The sequence below is a fragment of the Hyla sarda genome, chromosome 4, assembly GCF_029499605.1.
Source record: "Hyla sarda isolate aHylSar1 chromosome 4, aHylSar1.hap1, whole genome shotgun sequence".
NCBI lineage: Eukaryota > Metazoa > Chordata > Amphibia > Anura > Hylidae > Hyla > Hyla sarda.
This window is the reverse complement of record NC_079192.1, coordinates 297,309,824-297,322,804: the sequence shown is the minus strand read 5'-3', so window position 1 is coordinate 297,322,804 and position 12,981 is coordinate 297,309,824. Positions and strand designations below refer to the sequence as shown.

The following is a 12,981-nucleotide window of genomic DNA, read 5'->3' as shown; positions in this document are numbered from 1 at the left end:
CTCACCTGCTCCAGGCCGATATTACCTCACTTTCCCTTCCCTGCTTTGCCGGATCTTGTTGCCCTTGTGCCAGTGAAAGCGTTTCCTTGTATGTCCCAAGCCAGTGTTCCAGACCTTCTGCCGTTGCCCCTGACTACGATCCTTGCTGCCTGCCCTGACCTTCTGCAACGTCCGACCTTGCTCTTGCCTAATCCCTTGTACCGCGCCTATCTCAGCCGTCAGTTGGGGTTGAATCGCTATCGGGTGGAACGACCTGGGGGTTACCTGCCGCAGCAAGTCCATCCCGCTTTGCGGCGGGCTCTGGTGAAAACCAGTAACCCCTTAGACTCCGTTCCCCTGGTACGGCCCACGTCATCACCCCACTGACACAGAGGATCCACCACCAGTATCCTCACAGTACCTGGATCCTGACAATGGGTACTGCATTGGAGAAAGTTGTCATGTCATTTAACAAATGTCAAAATTGTAAATATATACCAATTTGGAGACAACACATATATTTACTCCCCCTGTTTTTTGGCATAAAGAATAAATGATCTGCACTTGTTAATATGTAATAATACACCTGTAAATTACTTTTCCGTACACCGATAGTATGGCACTGTACATACAAAAACCTGCCGAACTTCAGCGGAGACAACATTTGCTGTTGAGATTTCATGTAACTTCCGTCTAATAATATCGCACAGAACGTCTGCAGAAACGGTACAAACATCCTTCATGAATGGAGCAACTGAAGGTCCATATACCTCATCTGCATAAAGATAATGGAATAAATACATTCATTAAACATATAAGAATATTTCTACATTTATAGTCCAATACAGTTCAAGAAACCATTTTATTTTAAAGTTAAGATGCGAATCCGGTAAACTAAACTACATATAGAGAGCACCTAACATAACCATCTAATATTTAGAAAGATACTCTTCTATTGGCAGAGGATTTCTACACTTTATAGGGTGACGTATTGTGAGAAAATGATTATTTTAAACCTTTTTTAAACATTATTATTTTAAACTTCTTTTTTAAACATTTTGGTGATCCTTTTTTTTTATTTTTCTTCATGTCTATATTATAATATCATCATCATCATCATCATCCATAAAATCTATCATGCTTTCAACACTGGCCACTAAGGATCCACCATTAACAATAAGTTATTGTCACATCTTCCCCTGCCCTGCAAAGTACAGATCACAGAGCATGCCCACAACACTCTCCCATAGAAGCCGAAGAGTCATGTCTATGTGGCTGCTGTAAATTACATCTCTGAAATGCTGTAAAAAAAAGACCAAAACCCAAGATGGCTCGGACTTAATTGTGTACAGAAAATTTAATAAAAAATCTCTGTAAAAATATATTAGGTAATATATTCCTGTGGTGCCCACAGAGAATGAATTTACCGCGTGCCATCTGCAGCGTGAGCTCCTCTCAAAGAGTCAGGTCTCGTTCATAAGATGGCTGGTGGGTACCCGGGTGTCGGACCCCCTGTAATCAGACACGTATCCCCTATTCTGTGGATAGGGGATAAGTTGTTTTTCACGGACCACCCCCTTAAGTCTTACTAATGATCCAGAGAACAATATCCTTACCATTTTGATCCAGCAGATTATTTCCTTTTCTGAGAGACTTGGCAGATAATGTTCCTGGGTATGCCCTGGATAACATACAGAACTCAGGAATCCACTGTATAAACTACTATTACGACTGTCTCTGATGATCAATAGCTTAAAGGGGTATCCCATATCAACTGTCTCTAGAAAGTTAAACAGATTTGTAAATTATTTCTATTAAAAAATCTAAATCCTACCAGTATATATCAGCTGCTGAAGTTGAGTTGTTCTTTTCTGTCTCACCACAGTGCTCCCTGCTGACACCTCTGTCTGTCTCAGGAACTGTCCGGAGCAGGAGAAGTTTGCTATGGGGATTTGCTCCTTCTCTGGACAGTTCCTTAGACAGACAGAGGTGTCAGCAGAGAGCACTGTTGTCAGGCAGAAAAGAACAACTCAACTTCAGCAGCTGATAAGTACTGGAAGGATTAAGATTTTTCAATAGAAGTAATTTACAAATCTGTTTAACTTTCTGGAGCCAGTTGTATTGAAAAAAAATATTTTTTTCACCGGAATACTCCTTTAAAGGGGATGTCCTATGAAAGACCCTTGTTTCCTATCCACAGGATACCAGATAAGTGTCTGGGACTCCTGAAATCCCCAGAAAGGGGCCCAGCGGTCAGACCCCCGGCAATCAGACACTTACCCCTATCCTGTGGAGGGGGGTTAAGTTGTCTTACACCGGACAACGCCTTTAATGTACTGTATTAGTGCCCAGTGGTTTAGTCACTCTGTCTAGCAGTTTAATTTTTATGGTGTATAGTAATTTTATGTTTCTTTAATTGGTTTACACAGTGTTAATGCTGTAGGTTCCAGCTGTATGTCGGCATGCTGCAAAAAAGGCATCCCACAAAAAAGGGATGTCGAACTATACCATGGCAAACGGCAGTGGATCCATTCACTTTAAGGCCAGAATGTAGTCAGCTAGTTACCTCTTACATGATTATTTTGCTGTGCTCAATAGCGTGGTCTGCTGCACTAATGAGTTCAGCAAAATAAACATGTAGGAACAGGAAGTGGGACGAACATAGTCACCAGCTGACTACATTCTGGTCATTAAGATGAAAAGATCCACTGCTGTGGATCACAGTGAATGCGGCATCCTTTTTTGATGGTATGCAAACATATAGCTGGAACATACAGTACTGACACTGTGTGAACCCAGCCTTAGAGCAAGAAAATGGATGAAGAAATTTTAGAAAGCTATTTTTCTTAACATGTTTTATCTTTTTTGATAAAACAAAAAGGTTAAGACTGGGTTTACACATTGTACACTGCTCAAAAAAATAAAGGGAACACTAAGATAACACATCCTAGATCTGAATAAATGAAATAATCGTATGAAATACTTTCGTCTTTACATAGTTGAATGTGCTGACAACAAAATCACACAAACATTATCAATGGAAATCAAATTTATCAACCCATGGAGGTCTGGATATGGAGTCACATTCAAAATGGAAAACCACACTACAGGCTGATCCAACTTTGATGCAATGTCCTTAACCCCTTAAGGACCGGGGTTTTTTCCGTTTTTGCATTTTCGTTTTTTGCTCCTTGCCTTTAAAAAATCATAACTCTTTAAATTTTGCACCTAAAAATCCATATGATGGCTTATTTTTTGCGCACCAATTCTACTTTGTAATGACAGCAGTCATTTTGCCCAAAAATCTATGGTGAAATGGAAAAAAAAATAATTGTGAGACAAAATTGAAAAAATACCGCCGTTTTGTAACTTTTGGGGGCTTCCGTTTCTACGAAGTACATTTTTCGGTAAAAATGACACCTTATCTTTATTCTGTAGGTTCATACGATTAAAATGATATCCTACTTATATAAGTTTGATTTTGTCGTACTTCTGGAAAAAATCATAACTTCATGCAGGAAAATTAATACGTTTAAAATTGTCATCTTCTGACCCCTATAACTTTTTTATTTTTCCACGTATGGAGCGGTATGAGGGCTCATTTTTTGCGCCGTGATCTGAAGTTTTTAACAGTATTTTGCATTGATGGGCCTTATTGATCGCTTTTTATTCATTTTTTCATGATATAAAAAGTGACCAAAAATGCCCTATTTTGGACTTTGGAATTTTTTTGCGAGTACGCCATTGACCGTGCGGTTTAATTAACGATATATTCTTATAATTCGGACATTTCCACATGCGACAAAACCATATATGTTTATTTTTATTTACACAGTTTTTTTTATGGGAAAAGAGGGGTTAAATGATCTTTATTCACTTTTTTTTTTGCAGTGTTATAGCTCCCATAGGGACCTATAACACTGCACACACTGATCTTTTACATTGATCACTGGTTTCTCATAGGAAACCAGTGATCAATGATTCTGCCGCTTGACTGCTCATGCCTGGATCTCAGGCACTGAGCAGTCATTTGGCGATCGGACAGCGAGGAGGCAGGTAGGGACCCTCCGGCTGTCCTGTAAGCTGTTCGGGATGCCGCGATTTCACCGCGGCTATCCCGAACAGCTCCCTGAGCTAACCGGAATGCTCTCACTTTCACTTTAGACGCGACGTTCAAAGGGTTAATAGCTCGGCACCGCGATCAATGCCACGTGCTATTAGCCACGGGTCCCGGCCATTGTTAGAGGCCGGGCCCGACCCGCTATGACGCAGGGCCACGCCGTGGCCCCGCGTTATAGATCGGAAGCGGACACATGACGTTCCAGTACGTCATGTGTCCTTAAGGGGTTAAAACAAGTCAAAATTAGGCTCAGTAGTGTGTGTGGCCTCCACGTGCTTGTATGGCCCCTCTACAATGCCTGGGCATGCTCCTGATGAGGTGGCGGATGGTCTCCTGAGGGATATCCTCCCAGACCTGGACTAAAGCATCCCCCAACTCCTGGACAGTATATGGTGCAACGTGGCGTTGGTGGATGGAGCGAGACATGAAGTCCCAGATGTGCTCAATCGGATTCAGGTCTGGGGAATGGGCGGGTCAATCTATAGCATCAATGCCTTCCTCTTGCAGGAACTGCTGACACACTCCAGCCACAGGAGGTCTGGCATTGTCTTGCATTAGGAGCAAGCCTAAGCCAACCACACCAGCATATGGTCTCACAAGGGGTCTGAGGATCTCATCTCGGTACTTAATGGCAGTCAGGCTACCTCTGGCAAGCACATGGAGGGCTGTGCGGCCCCCAAAGAAATGCCACCCCGCACCATTACTGACCCACCGCCAAACCGGTCATGCTGGAGGATGTTGCAGGCAGCAGAACGTTCTCCATGGCGTCTCCAGACTCTGTCACGTCTGTCACATGTGCTCAGTGTGAACCTGATTTCATCTGTGAAGAGCACAGGGCACCAGTGGCGAATTTGCCAATCTTGGTGTTTTCTGGCAAATGCCAAACCTACACGGTGTTGGGATGATGGAGTCTGGAGTCTCATGGAGTCTGTTTCTGAACGTTTGAGTGGACACATGCACATTTGTGGCCTGCTGAAGCTCATTTTGCAGGGCTCTGGCAGTGCTTCTCTGGCAGAGGTAGAGGTGCTGCTGCTGGGTAGTTGCCCTCCTACGGCCTCCTCCACGTCTCGTGATTTACTGGCTTGCCTTCTGCTAGCGCCTCCATGCTCTGGACACTACACTGACAGACACAGAAAACCTTCTTGCCACAGCTCGCATTGATGTGCCATCCTGGATGAGCTGCACTACCTGAGCCACTTGTGTGGGTTGTAGACTCTGTCTCATGCTACCACTAGAGTGAAAGCACCGCTAGCATTCAAAAGTGACCAAAACATCAGCCAGGAAACATAGGAACTGAGAATTGGTCTGTGGTCACCACCTGCAGAACCACTCCTTTATTAGGGGTGTCTTGCTAATTGCCTATAATTTCCACCTGTTGTCTGTTCCATTTGCACAACAGCATGTGAAATTGATTGTCAATGAGTGTTGCTTCCTGAGTGGACAGTGTGATTTCACAGAAGTGTGATTGACTTGGAGTTACATTGTGTTGTTTAAGTGTTCCCTTTATTTTTTGAGCAGTGTATTTTGGTCAGTAATTTTAGCCAAGACCGGAAGTGGAACCAAAACTAAAAATACTGACCAAAAGTGAGTATAGGCATTGATATGACTTACCATTACAAACATTGTGTCCCACATTCTCCTTTAGGTTTATCTTCTTCTCTATCAAATGGTTCTGTTCTTCATCAGCATCTAAAATAGAAATAGCAAAAAATTTTGTAAAAATAATATAACCACTAAGCAGGATTTTTTTGGGACATTTGTAGGACTCTCAACAACCGACAAACAATTGAAATGTCTAAATATAGATTGTTACACAATTACAGCAAAAAATGTAAAAAAGAAACAATACCCACCCCCATTACTGCAAGAATACACATGGTAGAAATCACTGTATGTGTGACTTTAAGCAGTAAAATATAGTTTCCCACATGACAATATATGAAAAAGCTCATGCAATACGTACTGATACTACAAGCCCCTACCTCAAGACTCATACCATTGCCCCCTTTTTTAAGGTATTCAAACTATTTTTGCACTATAGCATCAAGATGTATTTTTATATCATTTAGATTTTACAATTTTTTGTGATATCACAAGGAAAACATAAAAAACTAAGCAGAAATAAGTGTGTGTTATAATATAATATATTAAGTGTGTGACTTATGGCATTCAGCTGAGAACACGGTTATGTGGTATCCAGGGCTGAATAGCAATAATAAGGAGATTTTTTTTGTACTCACCGTAAAATCTCTTTCTCGTAGCCTTCATTGGGGGACACCTTACTGATGGGTATATGCTCTTGCCACTAGGAGGCGCTGACACTAGGAAAAAAGTTGGCTCCTCCCTGGCAGGATATACCCGCCCACTGGAAGTGAGGTAACCAGTTTTGTCACAAAGCAGTAGGAGAAGCCAACCAAGAACAAGTCCTAAGGACCCTAGAAAGAATAAAAAAATTCTCGGATAAAAAAAAAAACAACAACCGAATAGGATCATCTGGACGAAGAGTGAAGAAATGGGTGGGTGCGGTGTCCGCCAATAAAGGCTACAAGAAAGAGATTTTACAGTGAGTACAAAAAAATCTCCTTTTCTCGGTTGCTCTTCATTGGGGGACACCTTACTGATGAGACATACCAAAGCAGTCCCCTAGAGTGGGAAAAACAACCACCAGAGAAAAGGAATCAGTCCCCAGACCGAACTCACGTGTCCACAAGGCCTAGTGGTTTAGCCCCCAGGCCAGAGACAAACTAGGCCCAGCAATTGGACTCCCGGAAGATCCCCAGTCCACGGGTCATATAACGAGACAAGAAGGTCTGGTGCATGAGCTGCAGACCCGAAAACCCCTGTCCCAGGGATCCACCTTGAGTACCCGGAAAGTGACAGCAGCCGGCCTGGTGTAATCCAGATGACCTGAACACTCCCTAACTCAGGAGGACATGAACCCCAAATGAAGAAGGGAGCAGATCTTCTGAAAAGAAGGCATCCCGTGTACTGGAGAGACCAACATGGAAACTAGAGATGTTTGATTCACCCGGAAGACAAACCCGTAAATCAAGCGGCCAAGGAACAAGCAGAAGACCCTGAAAAGGAACACCTCAGAACACTAGAGTGGCCAACATGGGAGTTGGAGGTCCCTCAATCACCTGGAGACTCATACATGAAGAGTAAGGAAACTTGAAGAAGTGAAGAAGTGCAGGACAGAACTATCGCACCACTAAAAGGGACCGTGGAGGAGCCCCGACTGGGATGCTACACATGACCGAGACCTCAACCATCCCCGAGTCCCAAGGACCGGAAGAGTCGCCTGAAAGGAAGGCACGCCACAGAAACATAGGACAGGACTAACCGGTCTAGGATACCAGTGGTCCGAGTGGACCAGAGCCCAGCGGAACGGGAACGGAGGGGGAAACAAAAGAGGACCCAGCCAGGACTCTCAGGTACTGGGCACAGGAAGGTAACTGCAGAATACTATGGTGACAGTGCAGTACAACTGACACAGACAAAAGGGAAGGAAGAACACGCCCTTCCAGGGAGAAGAGCAACTGCAGGACCTGAACAACAGACGGTGGCTAGACCAGTTGTCGCCGGCCATACAAGAAAACATAAACTCCTCCAACAGAGGAGAGAGTGAAGGCCGCATGAGCAGCAGTAGATAACCAAAAAACTAAAAGAGAACCAGGCTGCAAAGGTGGACAGGAAGCACACAAGCCTAGACAGTAAAAAGCCATGTTGAGCGCTCCCAGCAAAAAACAAGGGCCCAGCCAGATACTCCACCTATAGAGTGGGAACAGGGAGATGGAATCATCTCAGCTTTAGAAAAAGCACAACAAAAATAGTCCCCCTAGGAGGGAAAACAAGGGTGACCGAAATGAAACTCAGGTATTGACCATGTCAAGCACCTGATCCCGTACCCCCTGTGGAAGGGGAGTGGCAGGCCAGACACAGTAGGAGCAGGGAAATGCTGCCCCACAGCCAAGGGACCAGAACTGGGAGGACGTAGCCCCCAAGCCCCAGCAGCAACCCATCACTGCATGGAGGATCCACCTCGTGTCCCCAGGGGAATAGGAATCCTGCACACTGGAGCTGTGCAAAAATACAAGACATATGGAGAGCCAGTCCGGACGATGATTAAGGCAACAGAGTAGGTGCACCCTGGACAGAAACTCCAGAGGTACCTGGAGGTATAAGGAGGGGCAGAACTGACTGTGTCGCCCCAGCAGGAACCATGCCAGAGTACTGCGGAAACATATTGCCAGGAAGCCCCAAAGCACACCCCACCGGACAGAAGGAAAGGTGGGCTCTACAGTGACAGAGCAGCCTTATCATATGGAGGGGCACAGACATTGGTACCTCACAGGGAGTGGGGTACCAAGACTGCAGACACAAAAGAAACCACAGACATCCAAAAGGCCCAGCAGGTAGGGAGGTATGCCTGTAGCAGCCCAACACTGCAACCTTAGGAAGGGGAACAAAGTGATGCTGCTGTGGTTGAAAAAGTCCCTGGAGCCTGCAGAAAAAAACAAAACACACCTGATCCCCTAATGGTGCCACACCCAAGACTGCAGGCGCAGAATCAAGAGAAGAAGGGTGTATGTGGAGCCGGAATCTTTTGTGGAAGCTTACCTGGAAAGAGAGACACCGGACTGCAGCCGCGGCATTGACAGAAAAGGAGGAGGAGACCTGCTGGATTAGAAAAGCATGCAGACACAGTCTGGTTATGTGGCATAGGGACCATGGCCACGCCAGGTCCCGCATACGGAAACACAGTGAAGTGAAATACCAGCCTTCAGACAGAGTAGCAGGCATGCAGAGATGGACCTGGAAAGTAGGGAACCCTACAAACCAGCATGTGGTGCATTGTAGAAGGCCCACGGAGCCAACCGGGAAGACCCACTCAGAACTACACCTTGGCAGTGGGCTAACTGAACCACCATCCACGGTGTGGAAGAGTATGGTAGGTGACCCAACTTAGTAGTAGGCCATGGAACACTGTCTGGCCGAACCGGAATAGGATTCCTGAGCGCACAGTGTCACTCCATTATAACCACCCACCAAAGGCAGGGAGAACTGGAGTGCGGCCCATCCACACCATGCGGCCGATCTGGTGGTGTAGAAGACCCAACAGACGAAGGGTCCATAGTAGACAACGGTCACTCCATCGGATACCTCGCTCAGTAGTGAGGTACCGGAAGTCCAGCCGCAGATATATTGGCCATGTGATGTGTGACAGGCGGCAGAGGAAACCATGTAGACCACTGTCTGGCTTACTGGTATGGGTCCATAGTAGACAACGGGTTACTCCATCGGACACCTCGCTCAGTAGTGAGGTACCGGAACTCCAGCCGCAGATACAACCGCCATGTGATGTGTGACAGGCGGCAGAGGAAACCATGCAGACCACTGTCTGGCTTATTGGTATGAGTCCATAGTAGACAACGGGTCACTCCATCGGACACCTCGCCCAGTAGTGAGGTACCGGAACTCCAGCCGCAGATACAACAGCTGTATGATGAGAGACAGGCGGCAGGGGAAACCACGCAGACATTGTCTGGCATACTGGTATGGGTCCATAGTATACAATGGAGCATTCCTTCAGACACCTCGCACCGCAGTGGGGTACCGGAGCGCCAGTCGCGGACGCAGCAGCCGTGACATGCAAGACTACTGTCTGGCATAAAGATAACCGGACCAATCCATGCCCACGCAGGAATACTCCCATGGAGACCCTCCACTGAATGTGGGGATCCAGAGCACTAGCTGCTGATGAGGTAGCCTGTGGAGAAGGGAATCATATAGCATGACTTGCCAGGAACACCCCTAGGATGGGTGGCCGGCATACCTGACAGAAGAGGAATCTCAAAAGAAACCTGAACATCTGACAGGAACGCAAAAGGGTTTGCACACGTATGAGCAGAGTGCTTGAAGCCCCAGCAACAACCCGCCACAGCGGTTTGCCTATGCTCCATGGCCGTGAGCAGCGATGCAAGAATAAGGATGCTTCAAGCAACAGAAATCAGAGTGCAAGAAAAGTATGGCCACAAGGGGGTGCCAAACCACACCAAGAAGGTGTGAGTGCCCAAGGAATACTAACATATAGATAGATAGATAAACATATTATTATTATTTTTTTTTTCATATGTGATAAAATATCATTTACCAAGGCTGGAAGGGGGCATCGGGCGCAGGGTGCGCTGCAAAGTGTATATGTCCCATATAAAGAAGCCCCTGGAGCAGCGACAGCTCAAATCAGCACGTTATAGAAGTGCCTGCTAGCAGTCCCACAGCTCCGGGGCAGGGGACGTTGCAGACCGTGACAGCAAGCTCCCTTCGGACTCTGCCTCTGAGCAAAGATCTGCTCGTTAACGGAGCGCCGCCAACCACCCAGCAGGGGAGGATGGTGTAGCTAAGCGGCACGGTGTGAAGGGACATCCCCCAGCAGTGTGCGAGCCGGAGAGGAGGAGCTGCCTGACCTCTTGGCTCGCGCGTGAGTTGGGGGGGGGAAGAAGAAGGGCGGAGCTATGACCGCCATGATCCCGCAAACTCCCGCTGGCTGAACACCCTGGAGCGCACAGCATAATGAAAGTACAAAATATGGATCAATATGCCTCTATTCTGAACATATGCGGTGGAGCTCCCTGGCAACCCCCCACCAGTTAGAAGCTGCAGCCGAAGCTGCATGAATAAAAGAACGTGAACTAACCCTTGGCTGCCCAACCCCCAAACCCGCCCTAGAAATAGGGGCATAATATGCTTGTTCGTTGGGGGGTGGAGTGGTAGAGGGGGTTGTATACTCACCTCAGCCGCCACATACTCACCCTCGAAGACTTCGACCAGATGGGGCCACCTGCCTTAAGCCACGTGCCTTAGGCCAGCCTGGCAAACAGGGGCAAATGGGGGACCCGGACCCAGGGTACACCGCCAGGCACTGGTTGTTGGCGAGGAGGGGTTAAAGGCCCATCCAGTAATGCACCGTGCCCCTAGCTCGCAGGTGGGGATAAGGCAGCACCATGCTCCAGTCGCCCCATGCTATAAAAAAAAACAAAGGAGAGAAGAACTAAACTTCAGACTGAAACTAGGAAAAAAAAACAAAGTGAAAAAAGACAAGGTTTGGGGAGCTCCCAGACATGTGTCTTGCCTCCTGCTGACACTAAAACTGGTTACCTCACTTCCAATGGGCAGGTATATCCTGCCAGGGAGGAGCCGACTTTTTTTCCTGGTGTCAGCACCTCCTAATGGCAAGAGCATATACCCATCAGTAAGGTATCCCCCAATGAAGAGCGACCGAGAAAATGGAATAATTGTTATTGTGCTTAGGGATTATTCACACCACCGCTGGGCTTTGTCCCTTCAGGATCCGTTCAGCACCAAACAAGGACACCGCCAAATCCAATTGACTTAAATGGGGTCCATCTGTTGGCTGGTATTTTACAGGGATTGAGCGGAAAAAAAATAGGACATGCAGTAATTTTCTTCTCCGTTCAACTGCTGTCCATTAAACGGGTTACGCAACGAAGATCCATTTAGAGGAGCTCAGCTACAGTGTGAACTTCTTCACTATGAATGCATTCATATATAAATCTCTACTGTTTATTACACAGAGGAGACAACCAAAGGAATGTGAGAGCTGCTTCTACAGAAACATTGAAAGATGTGACGCTGACATATCTTAGATATGTGGTGTTTACTGAATTAGATGGTCACATGACAGTCTATGGCATACTATGGACTAATCTGTGTGTTGTACTGCACTGGTAGAAGAGAGGCATGTATCTTTTAATACATGTACATTAGAAATCTGTTTGCTTTCTTATTTTATATATAATAAACAGAAACAGAAACAACAGAAAGTTGACGATCCTCTAAAAGTCAAAGACAGTCAGCAAGCGGTTACATAAGTATTACAAATTTTGTCAGTTGTTACATTTTCTAAATTTTTATCTTAAAAGAGTTATCTCAATATAAAAAGTTTTTCCCTATCATGATAGGGGATAAGTAACTAACTGATTGTTAGTGGGTTCAACTGCTGGACCCCCCCCCCCCCCCCAGTGATCCAGAGAACTGAGGTCAAATTACCTCTAAAAGAATGGACCAGCCAGTGCTCTAGTCATTCTCAATAAGGCTTCAGAATATTGAAAAGCATATGCATTGTTGTTGTTGGGATAACCCCTTTACAGCCAGATTTTTAGTCTCTCCAATTCTGGTGATTTTACCAGAATATGTACACATAGGCATAAGTGGTATGGAAATCTTGATCGTGTGTTTTTAGGAGGTGTTGTGCATTTAATTTTCTGCTTGGGTCACACTTTTAGCCACAAATATCAATTGTTATACATTTTTGATGAAATACAGTTAGGGTACACATACATAATCTGCTGCATATTGTACATGGGTAGCAACAAAATATGCTGCATATTTTCAGCTGTAGAATTCCCGCAGTGGAAAATCAGCAGCAGATTATGTAAGTGTAAATGTACCCTTAGGAGTAGAGTCACACGTAGCGTATACGCTGCATTTTTCACACTGCAGGAGGTAGTGGGGTTTGAGGTGGATCCAGCGTAGCAGTGTGAATGTGATGCACGTGCCCGCCTCCAAATCTCAGTGTGCACACAGGGCTGCGGCAGAGAACCCCTGTTTGTCTGCCTGTAGCAAAATATGCTATAAATTTCTTGCTGCCTGGTGAATTTCCTGCAGCGTGAAATACACAGCATATGCGTGTGACTCTACCTTTAGACAGAAAATTACATGAAGTTGTATATAACGTGCGGGAGAGACATTTTGGCAGTATTTCAGGCATCTGCTTTTAGAAAAATCGAAATGGGAGGGGTTAGTAAGAATTTTGATTCTATTTTATAATTTAGGTTTTATTGTCAAAAGTGTGAAAATTG

The 12,981-nt window shown here is 45.7% G+C and overlaps 1 protein-coding gene across 7 annotated transcripts in view; it reads right to left on the bottom strand.

Annotated features, from left to right (window-relative positions):
* The window catches only part of TCP11L2 (t-complex 11 like 2), a 106,826-nt gene that overhangs the window by 48,793 nt on the left and 45,052 nt on the right, over window positions 1-12,981 (bottom strand). For all 7 annotated transcript variants that reach the window (XM_056574634.1, XM_056574631.1, XM_056574629.1 and 4 more), the window contains 2 exons: window positions 5,711-5,788; window positions 612-754 (listed from right to left, as the gene is read on the bottom strand). In XM_056574634.1, coding sequence (XP_056430609.1) covers window positions 612-754; window positions 5,711-5,788 — 221 coding nt within the window. The remainder of the gene's footprint in view (window positions 1-611; window positions 755-5,710; window positions 5,789-12,981) is intronic.